Source organism: Trematomus bernacchii, unplaced genomic scaffold (genome assembly GCF_902827165.1).
Source record: "Trematomus bernacchii unplaced genomic scaffold, fTreBer1.1, whole genome shotgun sequence".
Lineage (NCBI taxonomy): Eukaryota > Metazoa > Chordata > Actinopteri > Perciformes > Nototheniidae > Trematomus > Trematomus bernacchii.
The window spans coordinates 1,377,556-1,402,734 of NW_022987792.1; the positions used below are offsets into that span (position 1 = coordinate 1,377,556).

Below are 25,179 nucleotides of genomic sequence, written 5' to 3' on the forward strand. Positions count from 1 at the left end.
ACGACAAAAGGTGGTGACGTAGCAACAAGAAGCCCCGCCCCTTTGTACCCACGGACCAATGAGCTTTTAGTTACCACACGGGGTTTTTTGTGGCAGCCAATCAGAAGAACACATTGCCCTTCGCTGAAAACGTAAACAGAGAGGAAATCGATAAATGAGTCTTGCTAAATCATGCTGTGATCATTGTAGGGCTCAAAATATTCCATGATTAAACGATATTCTAAATCTGGACAGCTCTCCTCATTGAATGCATGTATGTGTTGTGTAAATATTGTCTTTATTTATTTGTTACAATAGTTATTTTTATAAAGACTTTGTAATATTTGCTTCCTTTCCTTTCTTTCTGTGTCTTTGTATGCACCATTTACACTAAAGTAACTTGGGAATAAAACCATTACATTATTCCATAGCATTTAGCTGACTCTTTTATCTAAAGCGACGTACAATAAGTGCAATAAACCATAGAGATTCAAACTAAGGACAACAAGAACAGTGTTGACATTTTCACTTCAAACATCAAAAAGCTACCCTGAATCTGATATTTCAGGGTTTTCTTTCTTGTCTTCTTTGCTTATTTACAAATAAATATGATTCAGGCCCACTGTTCCAATATCCCTTGTGTTCTTATCCCTTATTCCCATTGCTTGCATATCAACAAGAGATTACTTACTCACTGTTTCTAGAGGATTAGATGAGAACAACGTGTGCAAAGATTTGCAGAGCCTCTTTGTTCTGTAAATAATAACCTTCAGTGCAGAACACTTTGTATTTGGTGCTTTTGTTTGTGGTGCACGGGTGACAAAAAAGACAACACAAAATGAGATGGTTTGTTTTTAAGTTGCTTATAATTTCATCTTAAATTACAATAGAAACATTCAGTATGTACAGGAATGTCATTCTGCACAGTATAGCCGTGCCCGATAAAATACGCTGATTGTAAACATCACAATGCCACTAAATTTGAAAGAGTTTCTTTCAGCTATTTCTGCAAAACCAAAAGGGGGAAAAAGTAAAATTCGCTAAGTTAATTATCAGACAATGAAATATAATTTTGAAATACGTTAAAAGAAGATTTCCTTCACCAATACAATTAATTGAAACCGACTCCTAGTCATCGTCTTGAATCCCAAACGTTAATCATGAATAAACCAACACTTCTCTAATTCCAACACTTGAGACACCATCTTAGTTTCTAGGTTTTGGACACTTAGCGAAACCTCCCCACTAAGAGGTGACCCTTTTCTGTCGTATCATCAGTCATTACAAACGTTGTTTTTTTTCATATACAGATTATTTTGTTGACAAAGGAGCGTTGTTATTATGTTCACGTCCTTGTATAGAAGGTTGTTGTTGAGCATGGCTGATGGAGGAGGAGGAGGAGCAGCGGAGGAGGAGCAGCGGAGGATGTTCTCAAAGCGAAAAAGACTGTTCTGGCTTTGTGTTCGGAGCTTCTTCACTCACTAAAGATGCAACAGGCGGACGAGCAAAGGTCCTTTTTTCTGCTCGGGGTGAATGGCCCGTTTGTTCACGCTGAAGTACTGCTGGAGCCCGGCCCAAACGCCAGGAGGAGAAAAGAAGGGAGTCTGCCTTTCTAAAAGACGCATTCATCTGTCCTCTTAAAACGGGACAATTCGTGTAAAAGGTGCCATTTACAATATATCAATGTAAAGAACAGCTCTTTGCATCTTTTCACTCTTGGCTGATTTACAAAGCTCTGTGCAAAAGCCATTACATGTAAGGGTTAATACAGAAGGAGACTGAATGAACATATGAAAACAGGTTTCAAAAGGTTTCAAGTAAAGGAAGACAAATGTAAAATAAACAATCCCTCGCTCTTAAGAAACACAAAAGCTTATGTAGTGTAAAAAGTGAAACCAACATATAAATAATGTATATTCTCTAAATAGGTCATATTGGTTTTGTTAAAATATCTAAATATAGATGAAACCTGTCAACCAGAATGTATTAAATAACATGGTACAAAACAGTCACATGGTTAATGCGGTGAGTTGCATGATGTCAACACATAATTGTTTGTCATTTTGATCGCCAATCTCCTTTTTACAGGAATTAAAAGTGGGCGTGAGAGATTTTTTAGCAACCAGGTACATTTGTTCTCGTGGCTGGGTGGAGTCTGCATGAGTAATCTATATATTTGGTGTTTGGTACTCCATTAGATCCAACCCTGCACCCTAAACTGGGCACGTTTTTTATTCTGGGGATAATTGAGGAGCAGTATTTATTTACTTCACAGCTGGTTTCCCACCCAAGTGCGCCCCTTATGGGTGGAAACACAGTGCTAGACGAACAAGCCTGCTATAGAAGCAATGTTTCATAAATATAGGCACATTTGTCTCTATTTCAAATCGCTCTAAGAAGCCGATTTCATCATAATATATCTCTAGAAGAGGACTAAGCAAACCTGCCTTAGCCACACAGGGCCACACACAGAGAGGGCAGCACCCAAACAGATCACCTGCCCTTATAATGTGGGCAGGGGTGGGCTGAGTGTTGCATTGTGGGAGAACAGAAGGTTGTGTCTGCTCTGGCGGGCCCTCCTCTGTCTGTTAAGGGCTGCTCGGGGAATGGAGGCCGTTCTCCGCCACGCCTTTAGCTTTGTGCATAGCTGCCTGGATCCGGAAGTGAGTCCGCGATTCCATCGAGTAGTTCTTGTAATTTAGCCTGAAACAGAAAAATCATTTAAAATCAAATCAGAGACATATTTTTTGCTGTTTTTCTGGTTTATTGTGTTGCACTGTTGGAGGAGTCTGTGACCTAAGATTTTCATCGTCATAACTACACTGTAGCTATGCACCAATAAAAGCCTTGAACCTTGAAAAGAGGTGGGAAGTAGTGGAGTACAAATACTTTATTACTGTACTTAAGTACATTTTTCTAGTATCAGTACTTTACTCCACTACTTTTTACTTTGGCTTCTTACATTTTGAACACTAATACCTGTACTTTCTACTTCTTACATTTCCCAAACAGGCTGGTTCCTTTAGTTTGAATGTGTGTTTGGTGGCGTGATCATTATTATTTAGAGTCATTGCGTGCCTATTGATTTGAACACGATCCGTGTATCCATCATTTCCTGGTCTTCTCTAAAGAAGAGGGACCAATGAAAACGTTGTCATGTTGCCGTTGTTCAGCATGGAAACATTCATTAGCTAACAATGACATTATTGTTCTATTAATATAAAGGGAGGTCAGGTACTCTTTAAAACAGCTGCTAGTTATGGCAGGGATGCAAACTCATCAGGTATGAAAAGGGTGACAAGGATCCGAGCTCCCCGACCCCACGGAATATCGGCTTTAAAATGAGGAATAACAGAGGATTTTAGCAGTCAGAACAACTAAAGCAGCAGTTAATAATAACAGAAACGCCAAAGAGTCACATCTAATAGAAATATATTTAAGCATTTATTTTAATTGTGGAGCAGTCAGTTTATAATTTTGGCAGGACTGTTGAGCATTTTGAAAATGTATTTTCATGCCTCTGTGCAAGGCTGTCTTTCTATCTTTATAGCCAGTGGTGTAAAGTAACTAAGTTCATAAACTCAAGTACTATACTTGGGTACAATTTTTAGATACTTGTACTTTATTTAAGTATTTCAATGTTTTGCTACTTTGTTCTTCTTCTCCTCTACAGTTCAGAGGTAAATGGTGTACTTTTACTCTACTACATGTATTGAATACCTTTAGTTACTTCACAGATGTGGATGAATGATGTGAAATATAACCAAGTGTTAAATCAGACTTTAGTTCCACCTGGAGTAAATTCACAAGCTACCCTGCAGTATACAAAGTCATTCAAACTAGCTGCACCTTTACCAGCTTTGAGAACACTTTCATGATCAATCATTATAAAACATATCATATATATTATTCTGAAATGGACCAATCTGCACAATGACTACTTTTGCTGTTGCTACTTTAACTATATTTTGATGATAATACTTTTCTACTTTTACTTGAGGAACATTTTGAATGCAGGACTTTTACTGTAACAGAGTATTCCTACACTCTGGTACTTCTACTTTTACTCAAGTACAAGATCTGAGTACTTCTACTTTTACTCAAGTACAAGATCTGAGTACTTCTACTTTTACTCAAGAACAAGATCTGAGTACTTCTACTTGTACTCAAGTACAAGACCTGAGTACTTCAACTTTTACTCAAGAACAAGATCTGAGTACTTCTACTTTTACTCAAGTACAAGATACTTATACCACCTCCGTTTATAGGCTATGAAAGAAACTATTTGAAAACGAAGGCTAAAGCTAACGTTAGCAGATAGTGACAATGTATGCTAGTTAGCTAGCTCAACGATTCATTAAATAATATTGCGACAGAAACACTTTTCAGTGCACATCACGCTCTGCTGCTCCGAACACCCCGTTCTAACCAGCGGTCCAGTCTGTGCCACAGTGACTCTGGACCGCACAGTTAATATTAACGAACGCACCGTAGGTAATGTAGCTGCTGAAGCTAGACCCTCATCCCGGAGCAGCAGAGCCTTATTATACATCCATGAGCAGAGCTGACAGGCAGGAAGACTTGTGCTCGCGCTTCATTATAATATATAAAAAAAGAACACCATGCGTGTCATGATGGCACATAACAGCTCGCGGCCGCAGATTACTCCGGGTCCCAGACCCCCCCCATACCCCAAAAATATTTTTATTGCAGATCTACATGAATCACACAAACGACCTATTTTGGAATCAAAACGGCGAATTTCGCCGAAAGGTGACAAGTTTGCATCCCTGTATGGGTACTTTTTACATTTACATTTCGAAGCCCATACTTCTCAGTAAAGAAGTTTAGTCAGTACTTCTACCAGAGTATTTTTAAACACCAGTATCTGTACTTCTACTTGAGTAAAGGATGTGTACTTTTGCCATCTCTGATCAGAGGTCATCTAAATTATGATTTCACAAATGAGTATTATAATGAGCAGATAATATAGATAATTAGCACTTTATACTCCCAGACAGACACCCAGACTTTAAAGGTGTTTGGCCTCCGTTTGTCTCTTTGTAGTCATTGAGCATCTCTCAGTGCTTTTCTGTATTATTGTGATCATTTTATGTCTTGGTATAGTTGTTTTGTATCCCTTTATGGTCATTTATGAGCCCTATATAGTGATTTTGTATCCCTATATAAGATTAAGATAAGATACTACTTTATTAATCCCTTTGATTAATGTTTTGTAAATTAAGCCAGAGCGGGCCCTGACTAATTGGGCCCCTCTACCTGTGCTTTTTCTAGCAATACATCCATGTGTATTATAATAAACCCATAAATCACAAACAATAAAGTGAAAGCAAACCTTGTTGTTTATTCTACCACGCATAAGATTTATGATGAAGACATTTTTTTCAAACATTATCCAAAGTGCTGACTGGTAGGTAAACACTGAGTGTAAAAATGCAGAATCATCCATTTTAAAAACCTACTTTGCGGTTTCTAGCAGTCGGATGGCTTCAGACTTCCTGCCTTGCTCCAGACACAGCAGGCCGTGCTCCAGCAGAGCGTTGGGAACCAGGTAGTGGTCGTACTTTATCTGAGACTCGCTGCAGGAAAACATTTACAAAGACAGTGGTTACAGGAAGAAAGAAGATACCTGCTGGAGCCGTATATCACGTTATATTATTTAATACTTAAACATGTATTCTCTCTGTTATTGTTTATAGTAAATGTATTCTCTCTCCCTTCTCTCCCCTGACCTCTCCACCCTGCCTCCCACATAGTAGACATATAACAAATGATTTTGATCAAAGGTACAATGATGAAATTGTGCAATAAAAGGGGGATAATGCAAATTCAACACACAATTTGATGACAGGTTGAAATGCATTGAGAAATTGCAGGCAGAGAGCAGGAGTTTGCTTCCTAAAAGGCTCATTTGTACAAATGTGTTTTGAGTTTTTTATTTTTACCAGGGTGTTACAAGCCACCAGAAGGAAAGCCATAGGAAAGGCTAAAGGAAAATAAATATAGGAAAGCTGTTCATTGTACTTTGTTATTGGAATAAAATGCACTATGTATCTATCCATCTATCCATCTATCTATCCATCTATCTATCTATCCATCTATCCATCCATCCATCTATCTATCTATCCATCTATCCATCCATCTATCTATCTATCCATCTATCCATCCATCTATCTATCCATCTATCCATCTATCCATCTATCCATCTATCCATCCATCTATCTATCCATCTATCTATCCATCTATCCATCTATCTATCTATCTATCTATCTATCCATCCATCTATCCATCCATCTATCCATCCATCTATCCATCTATCCATCTATCTATCTATCTATCTATCTATCCATCCATCTATCCATCCATCTATCTATCCATCTATCTATCCATCTATCTATCCATCTATCCATCTATCCATCCATCTATCTATCCATCTATCCATCTATATATCCATCTTTATTCACCAGAGGATGCTTAAGAATATGATCAGGTTAATTGGTGATGATATGAAAGTAGAGCATCTGTTCTTCAGGTTAGTCGAGCGTGCATTTAGCGCACGTGTCGGTGCACGTTACGTACTTGCAGAGGACGAGGGTGAAGTAGTGTTCAGCCTCCTCTTGATGCCCCAGGTGTTTGAGACAAAGTCCCTTCAGCAGACTCAGCAGACACTGATCATCTATGGTGAACTCTGACCCTGACACACACACACAACAGGATCAGACCAATTACAAATCATATACAGTAATCCTGGAGAAACATTCAAAGGGATTGTAAGTGGTTGTATTTATTCATTTATAATAAATGTTATATAATAAAAACATATAATTATGATAATATAATTCTCTGAGATGGTTAAAGTAAATCAGTATAGCCTCTTAAATAAATGCAATTCATTTTATATTAATATCAAAATTAAATTAAATAAGAAATATTGATTTCTGCATTACTTGGGCTGCTGTCGAGTTTAGCCTGCTCCTCCTGCAGAGTTTGCAGCATGCCTTCAGTCAGGTCCTTGTGTTTGCCAATGACTGTGTAGCCGTTCCAGATGTACATCATCTCCTAGAGAACACACACACACAAGTCGTGCAAAATCAGATCATTTTCATATATAGGAGGTGAACATAAAAAAACGATATTTGACAAAGCTCGGCTCTCGTATGGATTTGACTCAAACAAAGGCTATTCCTGTAAAGGTCACCTATTGTGCAAAATCCACTTCTTCATGTCTCTTCTACATCAACATGTGTCCCCTCTTCTTCACGTCTCTTCTACATCAACATGTGTCCCCTCTTCTTCATGTCTCTTCTACATCACCATGTGTCCCCTCTTCTTCATGTCTCTTCTTCATCAACATGTGTCCCCTCTTCTTCATGTCTCTTCTTCATCAACATGTGTCCCCTCTTCTTCATGTCTCTTCTACATCAGCATGTGTCCCCTCTTCTTCATGTCTCTTCTACATCAACATGTGTCCCCTCTTCTTCATGTCTCTTCTACATCAACATGTGTCCCCTCTTCTTCATGTCTCTTCTACATCAACATGTGTCCCCTCTTCTTCATGTCTCTTCTACATCAACATGTGTCCCCTCTTCTTCATGTCTCTTCTACATCAGCATGTGTCCCCTCTTCTTCATGTCTCTTCTACATCAACATGTGTCCCCTCTTCTTCATGTCTCTTCTACATCAGCATGTGTCCCCTCTTCTTCATGTCTCTTCTACATCAACATGTGTCCCCTCTTCTTCATGTCTCTTCTACATCAACATGTGTCCCCTCTTCTTCATGTCTCTTCTACATCAGCATGTGTCCCCTCTTCTTCATGTCTCTTCTACATCAACATGTGTCCCCTCTTCTTCATGTCTCTTCTACATCAACATGTGTCCCCTCTTCTTCATGTCTCTTCTACATCAACATGTGTCCCCTCTTCTTCATGTCTCTTCTACATCAACATGTGTCCCCTCTTCTTCATGTCTCTTCTACATCAACATGTGTCCCCTCTTCTTCATGTCTCTTCTACATCAACATGTGTCCCCTCTTCTTCATGTCTCTTCTACATCAACATGTGTCCCCTCTTCTTCATGTCTCTTCTACATCAGCATGTGTCCCCTCTTCTTCATGTCTCTTCTACATCAACATGTGTCCCCTCTTCTTCATGTCTCTTCTACATCAACATGTGTCCCCTCTTCTTCATGTCTCTTCTACATCAACATGTGTCCCCTCTTCTTCATGTCTCTTCTACATCAACATGTGTCCCCTCTTCTTCATGTCTCTTCTACATCACCATGTGTCCCCTCTTCTTCATGTCTCTTCTACATCAACATGTGTCCCCTCTTCTTCATGTCTCTTCTACATCAACATGTGTCCCCTCTTCTTCATGTCTCTTCTACATCAACATGTGTCCCCTCTTCTTCATGTCTCTTCTACATCAACATGTGTCCCCTCTGTGTAAAGAGCCTCTGAAAGTTTCAGGAACAAAGATTCTCTCTCTTTTTGTCCTGATCCATTTTTATAAAAACCTGTCTGAAAATGAGCCGATCAGATTTTGGCCACTTTGTGATGTCATAACGATGTGTTGGCTTGGGTAACCATTAGCCAATCACCAACCAAGGTAACCCCCCCCCCCCCCCCCCCCCCCCCCCCCCACCTTATCAACTGAATCTCCTCCTAGAGCACCATTGAGTTCTTTGTAACCAAATCTGTCTCAGAGGGGCGTGGGGAGGGGCTCCTTATTTTCATCTAAAGTAACAGACAGAGAATCAGCACTTTGGAAACAGGGCTGAAACAGAGGGGATTATGGGTAATGCTGCAATGATCTGTTTGGTGTTTCAATCAGAGACAGGTTCTGTATATATCTGACACCTGTAATATATTGATGAAAAACAGTATAATAGGGGACCTTTAAGGAACCAAGTCCTGCAACTGCATCATGGTTCCTTAACCTGGAAGAAGTGGAGGAAGTAGTACTCAAATAATATTATAATGATCTCTTTATATGTTATAGCAGTGCAGCACTGACCAGTGGAGGAGCAGGAAGAGGGATGGGGTTTTCTACAAGGTAGCGACGGGCTTTCCTGATAGCGAACTTCTCTGTCGGTAAAGACTTCCCCGCTATCTTCTGCTTCAGCCCCGGGACCTGCCTGGAATAGAACAGAGCACAAATGTATTGCCATCATAATCCACTGGTACAAAATCTACAGTGAATCCCAGATGAAATGCACGCTAAAGGGTCTCTGAGCATGTTTTTTTATATAGGTATATACATATTTGTATACATATTTTTATATATATTTGTATTTTTGTATTCGGGATTGTGGGAAAAGGTATTTCGATCTCTCCGTCTGTCCACACAAACTGAAAAATTGACAATAAAGTTGACTTTGGCTTTTGACTTTCTCTCATTGTGATGTGATGTTAAATGTTTGTTGTTTTCATGTATTGTGTGTGATGTATTGTGTGTGGTGTATTGTGTGTGGTGTATTGTGTGTGATGTTACACATGGAGCTGCTGTGATGCAAGTCACATCTCAGACTTGATCTGACCATTAAAGTATTATCGCAACGTATTATCATATCGTACTGAAAGAACCAAAAGTAAAAGCACGTATCATGCAGAGTATCAGAATCTAATTTGAATATTAGGTGATGGTCATTTGGTTTGTGTTCATCATGTTGCAGCTGCAAGGCAAAGCAAGGCAAGTTTAATTATATAGCACTTTTCAACACAAGGCAATTCAAAGTCCTGTTTTACTGTTACCCGAACCCATCTTTGACCAGAATTAGGATATTTAAACCCGTTTTAAGACTTTGCTCGTGAATCTTTGACCTTTAAACCACTGTATGTAATGTATGTTTCCTTGTGGTTGCGGTGAGTAGCTTCAGTACTTCATACCTGAACAGAGTGAGCGCGGTCTCTCCGAAGGTGAGGCAGTCGTCCGGAGTCAGCATGCTGAGATAAGCTGCTTTCATATAGGCATAGGTCGCCTGAGGGAGGGAGAGCGTTACATATTTTCTATTTTAAATGAGATGAGGAGAGAACTGTGTGGAGTCAGGGGTACTCAACTCAAACCCATTCTTTAGTTTTAAGGCGTGATTATTTTTTAGCAACTTTAAGCTGATGAGGCTTTCTGTGTTTCTAAAGCAATAAAATGTCATTCCTTTTCACCCACTATCACCTAATGTTATTCTCAATTACTGCACCTAAGAACCTTTTTGACATTCTATTATTGACTTTATTTTGATAGCAAATGTTGCACTTTTAGTGTCTTACTACGTGAAAAGAGCCTTTCTGCACACTGAATACTTTTGATACTTAAAGTACTTTTAGCCAATAACACTTCTGCACTTCTACTTACGAAACATGTCAATCTAGGACTTAATATTTCTACTTCTACTTAAGTAAAGGCTTTTAGTACTTTTCCACCTCTGACTATGAATATCAAGCATTTATTGGACTTTTCTCTGTATCATAGAGCATTGCTCTCTTTTGTCTCTCACAACATCTGCTTAAAAAACATCTCTTTATGTTAACACTGCTCTTATTTTTGCTCGTTTGAGCATTTATTTGATGCACTGTAAGGTGCCCTTCGATGTCTTGAAAGGCACCTACAAATAAAATGTATTATTATTTGTATTACTAAGTTCCCCGACCCACCTTGGACCAGGTGTTCTCCTTGCTGAGCAGGTCAGCGTAGAAGTAGGCCATCTTCCAGTGCCTCTTGTAGGTGAAGCACCACATCAGCTCCCAGTAGCACATGTGGTGGAACTGCTTCCACTGCTGCTGCGCCTCGCAGCACTCCTCGAAACGCTTGATGGCCTGAAAGCATGCAAACAGTCAGGATCTCATCGTATTAAAGGTCACCTGTTATGCTAAATCTACTTCTTCATGTGTCCCCTCTGTGAAAAGAGACTCTGAAAGTTTCAGGAACAAAGATTCTCTCTCTTTTTGTCCTGATCCATTTATATAAAAACCTGTCTGAAAATGAGCTGATCAGATTTTGGCCACTTTGTGATGTCATAACGATGTTTTGTCTTGTGTAACCATTAGCCAATCAGCAACCAAGGTAACCCAAATTGGAAGAAGGGACGTGAGCTTGAAGTGTCTTAAATAGTTAAATATTGTTTATTATATATGTATATATGTTCATTTAATTAATTTCTTATTTTAAAAGTTACTTAAAGGTGGGGTAGGTAATTTTGGAGAAACCAGCTCGAGTGCGCAAGAATTTGAAAATACACAGCCGGAACAAATCTTCCACTTCCTTACAGAGCCCCTCCTCCAACACACACGAACGCGCACATGACCAATGAGGGCACGAGATAAGTCTGTGCACAGATGGAAGGCTGACAGGCAGGTAGGCCATCCAGTTATTTTAGCCGGGCCGGCTCAGATGATTGGTCGTACTTTTTACAGTATTACGGCTTCCACAGATGACATTTCTTTATGTATTTATTGTCGGAGCATTTAAGATATTCATTGCTATCGGGATGTTAAGAGCATTCCATGGAATATAACAAAAAGTGTATCTCGAGCCGGTTTCTCAAACTTACCTACCCCACCTTTAACTGTATATCATTTTAATTTGATCTTTAATCTGTGTGAATCTGTGCTGTCCGGTTTTTCAATCAAAGGGGTTTATTTTCTATTTGGTAAATGACATTATTCTTTACTTGTTTGTTTAGCACGGGGGATATTTGATCCAGTGCTAAATATGTGAATTCATCAACTCCATTGTGATACATTTTTACTGTGAATGGACATATTCAATTTAGTATATTAACTGTAGCAGTAGCAAATGTTTCTTCGCATTAAACTGACTAAAAATACTTCGAATTGCAAAGGAAGTAATTGCCAAAAAGAGTGAAATACATCAGTAGTCACAAAGTTCGGTTATTATAAAGAGGGGTTTGCTTTTCTACATGCTGTGCGCTCTGTTGAGTGTGTGTATATAATATATATATATTTATATATATACACATGACGGGGACTCACAGCATCCAAGTTGCCTTTGATCTCCTCTATTCGACCAGCGAAGAACAAGAAGATGGATCCCTGGAGAAAAAACACACAGTTTTATTTGGGAATATTTAAGAATGTTAAGAATGTCACACTTTTTAAAATTCTGGCAAACCTTAGGATATTTCTCGAGGTACGGCTGCAGCAGTTTCTCCGCATCCTCAACGTCTCCTTCTCCAGTTCCTGAGAGACAGAGACAACAAAACCAGGTGAGACACATTCAGAAAGGTAAAATGCAAAGTCAGACGACGAAGCAGGTCTTTCTGTACGTTTTTGATTTGATTTGATTAGACTTATTCCGGATGTGTAAAACAATAATACAAAATGAATCAGTGTCAAATTGATATAAAAAAATATTACTGATTCTAAATTATGTATAAATATATAATCTACTTAATTACACATCTGAAAAGGGGTGGGAAGAAGTTTACACTTATTTAAACCCACCCCTTCTCCCAAAAACGACATTACTAACATATATATATATATATCTTTAAGTTTGATTTAAGCATCTACAGAGAGACCAGAAGAGAGGGAAACGTTTTCATACACACTGATGCTGCTTACAGACAGTGACAGTGACATGACAGTTAAATATTGCATTCAACATAAATAACTTGCAGGAATAATAATGCAACAAGACAGGAAGGATACAAAACATGTATATATAAAATTGAAAAAGATAAATCAGCCTGTAAAATAAATACAGTGTAATAAATACAGTATAGTTAATAATGTGATGTTTGCTCACCCAGTATGAAGCTCATGAAGGTGTGGTAGCAGAGCAGCAGCATGTTGCAGAGGAAGGACCTGAAGGTGCTGTCAGCACAGCCCTCCTGGAGCTGCTGCAGACCAAACTCCTACACACACACACATTACATTGAGCTGACGCTTTTATCCAAAGCGACTTACAATAAGTGCATTCGACCAAGATGATAAAAACTAGAAGAAAACAGAATCATATAAGTACATCAGGTTTCATAGAGCCAACACATTTCAAGTACTACTCAACTGGCTTTAGATCACACACACACACACACACACACACACACACACACACACACACACACACACACACACACACACACACACACACACACACACACACACACACACACACACACACACACACACACACACACACACACACACACACACACACACACACACACACACACACACACACACACACACACACACACACACACACACACACCACACACACACACACAACACACACACACACACACACACACACACACACACACACACACACACACACACACACACACACACACACACACACACACACACACACACACACACACACACACACACACACACACACACACACACACACACACACACACACACACACACACACACACACAGTGTCTGGTTGTAAGTAAAGTTTATTTATAAAGCGCTTATCACAGACAAAGTGCTTGACAAAACAATAAAACATCATCATAGGAATCTCACAATGATAAATGACCACACAAGCCATGTGTTAAGAAGTCATAAAAGCGTTCCATAGCTTAGGAGCCACGGCCTCGAACACCGCGGGTACGGGGGGACAGACAGCAAAATTGAGCATGTGTGACCTGAGTGGGCGGGCTGATGTATATGGATGAATTAGGTCAGCCACATATGCAGGAGTCTGACCGTGCAATGCTCTGTAGGCGAGGGTGAGGATTTTGAACTGGATCCTATAAGCTACAGGGAGCCAGTGAAGAGTTGTGGTATGAGCATCTGCTGGGCTGGTGGAAGGAATCAGTATGCTCTCTTCCTCCTGTGTCCTCACCCTTTCCGGTCACCTATGACCCCTTTTTAGTGCAGCTAACCCCCGCCACCAAGTGTCCACAAATAATATTGCAATATAGATAAACTGACACACCAACAACACCCATAACATTTTTGCACCGTGTCCTAATGCCTTTGCTTTTGTTAAGCACATACCTATATACATACACTTCCATTGCATATGAAACAGATAGGCTTGTGTCCAAAATATACAAGTACGCAAGTGCACTGTGACATGACTCGGAATACCTCTCAAGAACTCGGAAGTATATGTAGGATATTGTTTAGCAACAGGAAGTTGAATCATTCAAACTACGAGATTAAGAAGTGAAGCGATATCACGACGTAAAGGACTTTTGTTTGAGCTCTGCACATTATAGGAAGTTGTGAAACAGAGAAACAGTGTAGTCATTTAGATCAAAGCAATGTCATTCAGTGTCGGGTTCATTCATCATAAGAGTTTCACCTGGTTTCGCATATCACGGGCCAGATGTACTGCAAAGGGCCAGATGACTGGATTCAACTCCCACTGTCAGTTTCATTAGCAGCCTTCAAACACTTCAGCCACGGTTTCCTCGCTAAGGTTATATTAAACGCTCACATGTCTGCAGACTCACCTTATTACCAGAGAAACCCACAAACTCCAGCAGCTTCAGCGTCCTCGTGGGCAACATGGAGATCATCTGCAGGAAGTAGACACGTGCAATTCAAACGCTAGACACAAAAATATGGTTTATTCCATATTTTTCAATCATGATCTGACTACTCACAGTACATTTTACATATATATATTCAGTTTAATATGTAATATTCCATCTGTCACATACTTATGTATATATAATACCTTGCTTTACATCTTGTTATTGTTAATTTGTAAATTCAACATGTATATTTTCTACTTTCTTGTCTTTTCATTTGTATTGTTGCCATGTTGCCAGGTTTTTACTGTCTTTTCACTTTTGCTAAAGACTTGATACATGTGGAAGTGCTGTGTCCCATATGTCAAGACCTTTTGTTGTTGTTGACATGTTTGATTATAAAAGCAAACATTTAGCCTTGTACTTACCAGGTTAAAGGCTCCTACTCCCAGGTTCACCCCCCCCTCAAAGTGCCCATGGTTTTCCCCGTGAGAGTATCCAGAGGACTGGAGGATTGTGTGAAGCTCTCTGTAAAGGTGAAGAGAAATAAAGGAGATAAGATAATGAAAGGTTTTAGAAAGTATAGCTGGTTATAAACGCTGTGATAGGAGAGCTTGTTTCCATGTGATATGTTTGTGGCTTTTATCGGCATGTCTTGTATTGTGAGCCGCCGTGTCACATGTTATTAATGATTTGATTACCATGTTATTTTACTTTGAACACATCTGTGCAGAGAGATGAAAAACAGCCACATTTACAGAAATGATGATGCACGTGCACGTTTCCCTCTTAAATATACTAATACATAAACAAAAAATAAATGATAATAACAAATAAAAGTTCAAAAAAGAAGCAAATGAATACATGTATTAATACATAAATACATGAATAAATATAAAACAAATAAAAAAGAATAGATAAATAAATGAAATATAAAATAATGAAAGACAAGGGGTTGACAACACAAGCACGAAGAGATGAGAACAGAAATTATATTTGGACTTTGAATTCTCACTTGTATGTCTGGTAGCTGTTCCTCACTTTGATTCCCCCTTTGATGAAACTGATCATGTTTTCATCCTGAACAAGAAGGCCGAAGGAGAGGTGAAGAAACAGAGAATCAATGTAAACAAAGGTGAGATAATCAGTGGTGGAATGTACTTATTATTATACTAATATACAGTATATATGATATTCAGTGGAGGGTTAGACCCTAACCTGCAGGAAGGTGAGTGCTGCCCTCTGCAGGAGGCACTCTGCGTAGCACACCTCAGCATGAAGCTCCTCTGAGGAGAAAATGAAGTCAGTTATCTTCAGTTAGAGCAGGTAGCAGTACTCAGATCTTGTACTTGAGTAAAAGTACAAGAGTGTAGGAATACGCTGTTACAGTAAAAGTCCTGCATTTAACACACACACACACACACACACACACACACACACACACACACACACACACACACACACACACACACACACACACACACACACACACACACACACACACACACACACACACACACACACACACACACACACACACACACACACACACACACACACACACACACACACACACACACACACACACACACACACACACACACACACACACACACACACACACACACACACACACACACGAGAGAGGATCTGCCCCCTTGTGGGATAAACATGCATGTGCATTAGACAACCTCAACCTTATGGGTGCTACACATTCAAAATGTTCCTCAAGTAAAAGTAGAAAAGTATTCTCATCAAAATATAGTTAAAGTAGCGACAGTGAAAGTAGTCATTGTGCAGATTGGTCCATTTCAGAATAATATATATGATATGTTTTATAATGATTGATCATGAAAGTGTTCTCAAAGCTGGTAAAGGTGCAGCTAGTTTGAATGACTTTGTATACTGCAGGGTAGCTTGTGAATTTACTCCAGGTGGAACTAAAGTCTGATTTAACACTTGATTATATTTCACATCATTCATCCACATCTAAAAGGTATTACATACATGTAGTGGAGTAAAAGTACACAATTTACCTCTGAAATGTAGTGGAGTAGAAGTACTTTACTTGAGTATTTCCATTTAATGCTACTTTGTACAAGTACCTCAAAATTGTACTTAAGTACAGTACTGGAGTAAATGTACTTAGTTACTTCCCACCTCTGGTATTCAGATTCTATATTTAAGTAAAAAGAACCATTTCTATGGCCTTAAAATACTCCTTTAGAAGTAAAAGTTCTGAACTGAAAATATTACTTAAGTAAAAGTAAACAGATTCGCACAATCTTGGGCTTACATAGCATACAAACAAGTGTGATGTTGAATCAAAGCATTAAAATAACAGGATATAATAATTGTATTAATTTAAACTTTACTGGAATTGCATTTAAGAAATGTTTTTATGGGGCCGGCCACAAAGAAACTCGGTAAGGATTTGGCTTGTGAACCAAAAGGTCACCGGTTCATGTCCCTATTGGACCAAATGACAGAGAGTGGACAGCTAGAGAGATGCCATTTCCTCCTTTTGAGCACTGCCAGGGTGTCATTGAGCAAGGCACCAAAGCCTCCAGTGCTCCATGGCAGCCCCTCGACTCTGACACCTCTCCATTAATGCATGTGTACGTTCATGTGTGTATGTCGGGCTGTGTGTGATGCAATGTCGTGAAAATTGCATTTCAGGGATTAATAAAGTATGTCTATATCTTACAAAGACACACAATTAAACATCTGTTCATCTTCTTTCTTTGGTTATTTCAGGGGTTATTGTCTCGTAATCCCCCCATGTTCACTCCTCTAGTCAGTACAGGATTTGACTGACCTTCTGTGTAGTTTTTAGAGAAGCTGGACTTCTTGCGGTTCCTGATGGAGGAAGCAGAAAGTTATCAGAATCAGAATCAAGTTTTTTGCCAGGTACGTTTACACATACAAGGAATTAGCTTTGGTATCTGGTGGTGCAAACATAAACAATCTAAAAAAATAAGTTGCAAAGTAGGTACAAAAAATAATATATAAGGATAATAAAAATAAGTATTTTTAAGAAAAACAATTTAGCATTAAAACAGGATGCTAAAGACAAGTATTTAGACCTAATTTAAATTTACAAATAACCTTAAAAACTGAAAAACAACAAAAACACTTAGGACAATGAGTATATGCCAAACTACAGTGTATTATATTTTAAAGTGGAGAAATGTGTGCTAAACAGAGATGGCAAAAGTACAGATACTCGTGTTTAAAAATACTCTGGTGAAAGTAGAAGTACTGACTAAACTTCTTTACTCAAGTCAAAGTAAAGACTTTGAAATGTACTTCAGTAAAAAGTACCCATAACTAGCAGCTGTTTTAAAGAGTACCTGACCTCCCTTTATATTAATAGAACAATAATGTCATTGTTAGCTAATGAATGTTTCCATGCTGAACAACGGCAACATGACAACGTTTTCATTGGTCCCTCTTCTTTAGAGAAGACCAGGAAATGATGGATACACGGATCGTGTTCAAATCAATAGGCACGCAATGACTCTAAATAATAATGATCACGCCACCAAACACACATTCAAACTAAAGGAACCAGCCTGTTTGGGAAATGTGAGAAGTATAAAGTACAGGTATTTGGGTTCAACATGTAAGAAGTAGAAAGTACAGGTATTTGTGTTCAACATGTAAGAAGTAGAAAGTACAGGTATTTGTGTTCAACATGTAAGAAGTAGAAAGTACAGGTATTTGTGTTCAACATGTAAGAAGTAGAAAGTACAGGTATTAGTGTTCAACATGTAAGAAGTAGAAAGTACAGGTATTTGTGTTCAAAATGTAAGAAGTAGAAAGTACAGGTATTTGTGTTCAACATGTAAGAAGTAGAAAGTACAGGTATTTGTGTTCAAAATGTAAGAAGTAGAAAGTACAGGTGTTTGTGTTCAACATGTAAGAAGTAAAAGTAAAAAGTCGTCAGAAAAATAAGTAGTGGAATAAAGTACTGATACCAGAAAAATGTACTTAAGTACAGTAACGAAGTATTTTTACTCCACTACTTCCCACGTCTGGTGCTAAAATGTGCAAGAAGCAGTCAGAGAGTTGAGCATGAACATGGCTCACAGTATTAAGAAAGAACTAAATGAAAACGAAAATCTCCAGGATTGTTTTCCAGCATTGTCCTGCATTTCTTTGCTGATCATGTTTCAATGCAAATCAGTGACTCAGCGAGCTCTTTACAGTAAATACAGGACGCTGTGCAGGGCGAAGTTACAACAAGGTGCTGACAGTGCAAACATTTAAAGAGTCTCAACAACAGAAAGGGAAACTGCAGCTCGAAAACAGGGGTGTTCAAACGCCGGCCATTTTGAATCGGCCCTCAGCAAATTAAAAAAGTATAATGTAATATGGCCCTCATATGAAACTTGTGATTGTCTTATATTGTACTTCTTAAATATATATGTCCAAATATATTACACAGTATATTCATGTGTTAATAAGTCCACTTTTCAAATAAACTCAGTCAATTAAAGTTGAAAACAGGTTCTAACAAATCTAAGTTGATGAGAAAAAAGCACATTTACATAACAACCTTGAAATATATCCTCCATATTTCCTCTTATTATAATCAATCTGAAGCTTCTGTTGTAAGGAATGAGCTGCTAACGAAATAAATGAAACCCTCCGGAGAGCTGTGAGCTGTTTTTTTCTTAAAGCATTTTCAAGTATCAAGAATAATTGACCTACATTGGATTGACTTTTCCAACTTATAACTGAACTTATGAGGCAATAAACCTGAACTCTGGTGAGTGGCCCAGCCCTTCGTATATTTTTCTGTATGTGGCCCTCGGTGAATAAAGTTTGGAAATCCCTGGTCTAAAAGGAGAGAGGGGGGTTTCTCTGGGGGGGCTGAGCAGATGCACAGTTTGTCGCAGCGTCTCCAAGAGTTATGTGTCAGAGATTTGTGAAATTCCTTTGTCCAGGGGGTGGAGACAATCTAAAACATGACCTCTGGTTTTGTTATGATGTTGCTACTGGGAACGCGTTGTGTTGAGTGTCTGTCTCTCTAAATGTCTTGATCACTCTTACCATGTTTCATTACAAAAACAAGTGTTTTGTTTACTTAAATCAAACTTTTTTTTGTTTGTGACTAATCTGGCTCCTCTATGGATTGCCTGGCTTTAAGCAAATACAACTTAATTCCGTAGCTGATAGAGAGGAATTTAAAAGATCCCGTCACCCATTGGCTCTAAAATGGTGGAACAAGCTCCAAGTAATGAGTCCTCAAACCTGGAAATAAGTCAGCATTTTTGCACTTATGGTTCCCTGGTCTCAAAGTCAATGTTTTTTTAATGAGATTTTCACGTTTGGTTCTACGACATAAAATGTGTCAGTAAATTCCCCACTGGTGAATTTTAAACCGGCAGTTGCTAACAAGTGTCTAAATTAGACGACTAAACATCATTAGACAAACATTAGCCACCTTTAGCTTAGCGGTGGTGACGTGAAGTCATGTGACCAAGCTGTAGTTCCTTTATAGTCCAACATTAGCCACCTTTAGCTTAGCGGTGGTGACATGAAGTCATGTGACCGTGCTGTAGTTCCTTTATAGTCCAACATTAGCCACCTTTAGCTTAGCGGTGGTGACGTGAAGTCATGTGACTGTGCTGTAGTTCCTTTATAGCCCAACATTAGCCACCTTTAGCTTAGCAGTGGTGACGTGAAGTCATGTGACCGTGCTGTAGTTCCTTTATAGCCCAACATTAGCCTCCTTTAGCTTAGCGGTGGTGACGTGAAGTCATGTGACCGTGCTGTAGTTCCTTTATAGCCCAACATTAGCCGCCTTTAGCTTAGCGGTGGTGACGTGAAGTCATGTGACCGTGCTGTAGTTCCTTTATAGCCCAACATTAGCCGCCTTTAGCTTAGCGGTGGTGACGTGAAGTCATGTGACCGTGCTGTAGTTCCTTTATAGCCCAACATTAGTTTGTTACTTCTGGAGCTTGCATTTTTATTGTTATACTCTTCAACCATTATAAAAGTGGTGTCAATATGTGGAGATTATCCTACTGACCAATATGGATAAGTATCATACATGGTTGTTTGCAAAAGAGCTTATTTTCTGCAATATTTCAAAATCCTATTTATTTTTTGTACAGGGAACCCTTGCGATGCTAACATCCAAGTAGGATTTCAAATACATCGTCATCACGGCACCACTCCATATCCAACCCAGTCTAACGGCATTTTTTGTGTTATTAGCGTATGGTTATTAGTCACGAAATTAATTTAATCTATTGATTCGTGTTCACCAACACAATTTTCACCTTTTTTTCGTGTCACACAGAACGATTTTAAATGCAATGTATTTCTATTGGTAGTGTGTTTCGTGCCTGCAACACGTCTTTTTGTCCGGTCGGGTCTTGGAAGACCAGAAGCTGTGGGGTTCATAAAAACATGTTCTTACTCAATATCTTACCCTAAGCCTAACCCTATCCCTTTTATTTGAAATTGTATAATGTCTGAGTTTTTTTGCCGTCAGTGAGGAAAAGAAATGGCTCAGAGCCTCAGAATACTGACATCTGTATTTTATGTCATCTTTTTTTCCTTCTAATTTGTTATTATTTGGTGCAGGCACGAAACACACTACCAATATAAATACATTGCTTCTAAAATCGTTCTGTGTCAGAATACTGAAATCTGTATTTTTTTAAATGTCTTTTTCCTTCTAATTTGTTATTATTTACATTGCTTTTAAAATCGTTCTGTGTGACACGAAATAAATGGCGAAATCGTGTTGGTGAACACGAATCAATAGATTAATTTCGTGACTATAACACGAAATGCCGTGAGACTGTGTTGCCATATCAGGACTGCAACAAGTCTGTTGTTGCAGAAGGAAAACCCACCTTTTTTTGACTGCACATTTAAAAAAATATAGCATTCTCGCTCCTTGTCTCCTCAAGGTTGATTACTCTTATTATAAATCACTTTGGATAAAGAGTCTGCTAAATTTGATGTGATGTGATCTAATAAAAGATTATCAGCTGTTCCTCAGGGCCTTATTTCCCCCTGGTGTTTTTGGGGAAGTCTCACCGCTGACAGATGGCCTGCGCCTCCTTCATGGTGTTCCCTGCAGTCTGGATGTGTTGGGGGTCAAAGGTCATCATGGCCTGCATCTCCAGGATGGTGGCGTAGGTCAGAGCGTGGTACATGCTGTCTTTGATTCTGTAAAATAAAGAAATATACATTAGTTTGTTTATTATATAGCAAGAGGAACCTAAGGATATTAAAAGGGGAACTATGCTCATTTTTAGGTCCATATTTGTATTTAGTGTCTCTACTGTGACATGTTTAGTTTAGTCTATTAGTTTATAGTGTCGTGGACAGTCCCCATTAATCAACTGTCACACAAAACAGTAAATGGGGCAGCTTTAGCCAACATTGCTAATTTCCAGCTGTTGTCCCCGGCCAGATGACATCTTTTTTAAATCACAATACATCAACAGCATTAGTTATAAAGAAAGTATGAAAGACAAGTAGATAGAGGCGAAAGGATAAAAGAGAACAATGAAATGCAAACAACACACGTTACTACATGCATGTCACATGCTTTAATGTTTAAAAAGGTCTTTATTTTTCTCCTATATAAAACACTACAGGAAAGGGAAACTCCAAAAAAGCATAATAGGGCCTATTACTAATAGGGTAATTTTTGAATGCACGACTGTAAATGGTAAATGGACTGTACTTATATAGCGCTTTATCCAGTCGTTACGACCCCTCAAAGCGCATTACATACTACATGTCATTCACCCATTCACACCCATTCATACAGAGCAGTGTACCTTACTCTAGGACCTAACATTCACACACATTCACACACCGTTGGCCATGCCATCGGGAGCAACTCAGGGTTAAGTATCTCGCCCAAGGATACATCGACATGTTGACTGCATGGGCTGGGATCAAACCCACAATCTTCTGGTTGAAAGACGACCGCACTCCCTCGCAGCCACAGTCGCCCTGTAGTAGTTTTACTTTCAATGAAGTTAACGAACTTTAGAAATTACCCAATGTTGGACCACTGATATCAGCATTATAAAAAGCAGAGTAATCAATTCCAGCTAACACGAGAAAGGTTATATACTTGAAGACTAAAGCCACATCACTACACAGGCGTAAAAAACCTTTAGTGTCTATTTATATCTGCGGCTGCTGGTGTGTCGCGTCACACCCTGTGTTTGAGCTTCTCGCTGATATGTAGGAGGAGAAATTCTGTTGCATGTGACAGACACATTTTTCCAGTAGATGATCTTGTTGTTCCAGTTAGAAGAGCTTGTTGTTCCAGTTATACACTATTACTTGAAAGAAAGACTTAGAGGAAAGCATTTTAAACAAAAACAACTAAAACATAGGTGGTTTAAATAGCTTAATGTGTTACGTATGTACTGTATCGCACACATGGACTAACACAAAGTATATTTTTTATAAAGCATAAAGGCAGAGGTGACAGAGAAGTCTGCATTAACAATGTTTCACTGCTGTTCACCACGGACTGAATCATGTGATCAGCTGTGATGTAACTCTGAACTAAAACCAGTCGTATTTCATGGAAACTACATTTGCATAAACTGATTTTTCAACCTATGGAAATGTAACACAAAGAGACGCTGCCACGACCTCGAAGAGTTAGTAAAAAATAAATGACCTGTTAGTAAATATATAAACTGCATATATATCGTTTGTTTTAGTTCTGAGAAAATCCTGAAAAGAAAAAAAAAAAATCTGACTTTTTACTCAATAATTCTGACTTTTTTCTCAAAGATTCTGACTGTTTTTCTCGAAATTCTAATTTTTAAAGAACCCAAAAAAAGGAATCACTTTTGGTCAGATAAAAAAAAAATGTGTAGCAGACGGGGGTTATTTTTTCAATAACGACCGCCTCGCTGCACATCATCCCTCACATAATGTGCTATAAAACAGATTATGGACATGGGTGACATAGATAGTGTTCTCTTTTCTTATCCAGCGAGTAAAGAACAACTAACTCAATAACAACAAGGAAGCAAAAGAGAGTCAGAGAAGGCGGAAGAACAGATGGAGACGCAGAAAAAATGTCCTGCTTTACATTTCCATTGTGTCAGGTTTATGTGAGACAGCAGCTGAGAAAACCTCTAGCACGGAGCTGTGAGGGATTTCAATTGTTTGTAGCCGTGCTCAAAGAGGCGGAGAACTCCAAATATTTCACAGCAGCACTCAGATATTTTTCAATCAGCATTAACTCAGAGAGAGGGCACAAAGGTCATCTTCTGCTTCCACCACAATGCTCCATGATGGAAAGAGTTGTATTTCCTCAACAAACCTATATGAAGTGGTGGAAAGTAACTAAGTATATTTTCTCAAGTCTTTTTTGGACATATTTGTACTTTCCATGAGTATTAACAAGAAGTGCAGTAATGGTCAGAGCTTCAATACATGCAAAACTGTTTATTTACCACACCTTGTACACCTTACTAGTACACCTAGTGTGGACTGAAACTAGATATACTAAATTTACAATGCTTTAAGTCAATTTTGAGGTACTTTATCTGTATTTCAGTCGTTTTTTTTGTTGTCAAAATTAGCACATGAACAGAAAATGGCACATTTCTGTATAAACTGAAGCGTTGACCCTCAGGCACAACTTATCGCCAAGAAGCACTTCAATCACTTCGCTGTATTGTACTTTTGTATATGTACAGTACGTCATACTTCCACACAAAACCAGCCCCTCCCTCCCTGCTGCAGCCTCAAGGAATGGGGCTGGACGGTGTGATTGAGGGAATAAGATTGCACCATTTCGTCTGCACTCGGTCTGGTGGCATGTTTGAACAGAGAGCTGGCAAATAAAGTGAGCTGCTGCTGGAAAACCTCTGAGATTTAAAGCTGATCACTGAGCAGACATGTCTCCACAACCAGGAACCTGCAGCAGCTCACAGAGGAGGAGGAGGAGAAAATACAGCCTCAGTATCTGAAGAGAGAATCCTATAAGATATATATATATTAAACGTGTAAACTAGGAGTATTAGATAGATAGGCTCCAGCAGCCAATGACCATAAACACGAATCTAGGGGTCAAAGTAATGGATGTGTGATTGTTTAAAGTACATTGAAGACGATCAAAGCTGTATCAAAGAGTATCTGAAGTAGTTTAGTTTCAGTGTGTGTCTTTGTGTGGGCGTGGGCGTGTGTGTGTGTGTATTATTCATGACATTTAATCTGTTTACACAGTTACATTTTGGGTCCTTGCTTCTCCTTAGGTAAAAAAAAAATGCAAGTCCCCATAATGTAAATGTAACGTAATGTACATCTTTTCAGGTAGCGGTTGACTTAGGGTAGTTTCCAATCAATTAAGTCAGTGTTAATTGCTCAAGAGGGATCGGAACAAGTGTGTGTGTGTGTGTGTGTGTGTGCAAAGCGCTTTTACATTAACAAGTTCAGCCAGCCACACACATTCATACAGAATCACAGGCTGCCCTACAAGGTGCCACCTCAAAAAGGGAGACTACCATTCACACAACAATGACCAATTAAAGGTTAAGTATCTTGCCCAAGGAAACATGGACATCGACATGTGGACTGCAGTGGCTGGGGATCGAATATATATGTGTGTGTGTGTGTGTGTCGCATTGCAGTGACATATTTACAGTATTTTTTTATTTCACTCCTGCATACTGTCATCGGGTAAAACTGGCGCTGTTGCACGACTCCAATAACAAAGAC

At 38.9% G+C, this 25,179-nt stretch overlaps 1 protein-coding gene across 1 annotated transcript in view; it reads right to left on the reverse strand.

Moving 5' to 3' along the window:
* Positions 1-826: 826 nt before the first annotated feature.
* The window catches only part of ttc39a (tetratricopeptide repeat domain 39A), a 57,383-nt gene continuing 33,030 nt past the window's right edge, over positions 827-25,179 (reverse strand). Inside the window, exons 6-21 of the mRNA XM_034149722.1 lie at positions 21,511-21,642; positions 17,267-17,307; positions 15,667-15,734; positions 15,464-15,528; positions 14,877-14,976; positions 14,428-14,493; positions 12,759-12,867; positions 12,123-12,190; positions 11,984-12,043; positions 10,646-10,807; positions 9,884-9,975; positions 9,012-9,132; positions 6,948-7,059; positions 6,580-6,694; positions 5,463-5,579; positions 827-2,682 (exon numbers count right to left, since the gene is read on the reverse strand). Of these exons, the coding sequence (XP_034005613.1) occupies positions 2,568-2,682; positions 5,463-5,579; positions 6,580-6,694; positions 6,948-7,059; positions 9,012-9,132; positions 9,884-9,975; positions 10,646-10,807; positions 11,984-12,043; positions 12,123-12,190; positions 12,759-12,867; positions 14,428-14,493; positions 14,877-14,976; positions 15,464-15,528; positions 15,667-15,734; positions 17,267-17,307; positions 21,511-21,642 (1,543 nt within the window). The 3' untranslated portion in view covers positions 827-2,567. The remainder of the gene's footprint in view (positions 2,683-5,462; positions 5,580-6,579; positions 6,695-6,947; positions 7,060-9,011; positions 9,133-9,883; positions 9,976-10,645; positions 10,808-11,983; positions 12,044-12,122; positions 12,191-12,758; positions 12,868-14,427; positions 14,494-14,876; positions 14,977-15,463; positions 15,529-15,666; positions 15,735-17,266; positions 17,308-21,510; positions 21,643-25,179) is intronic.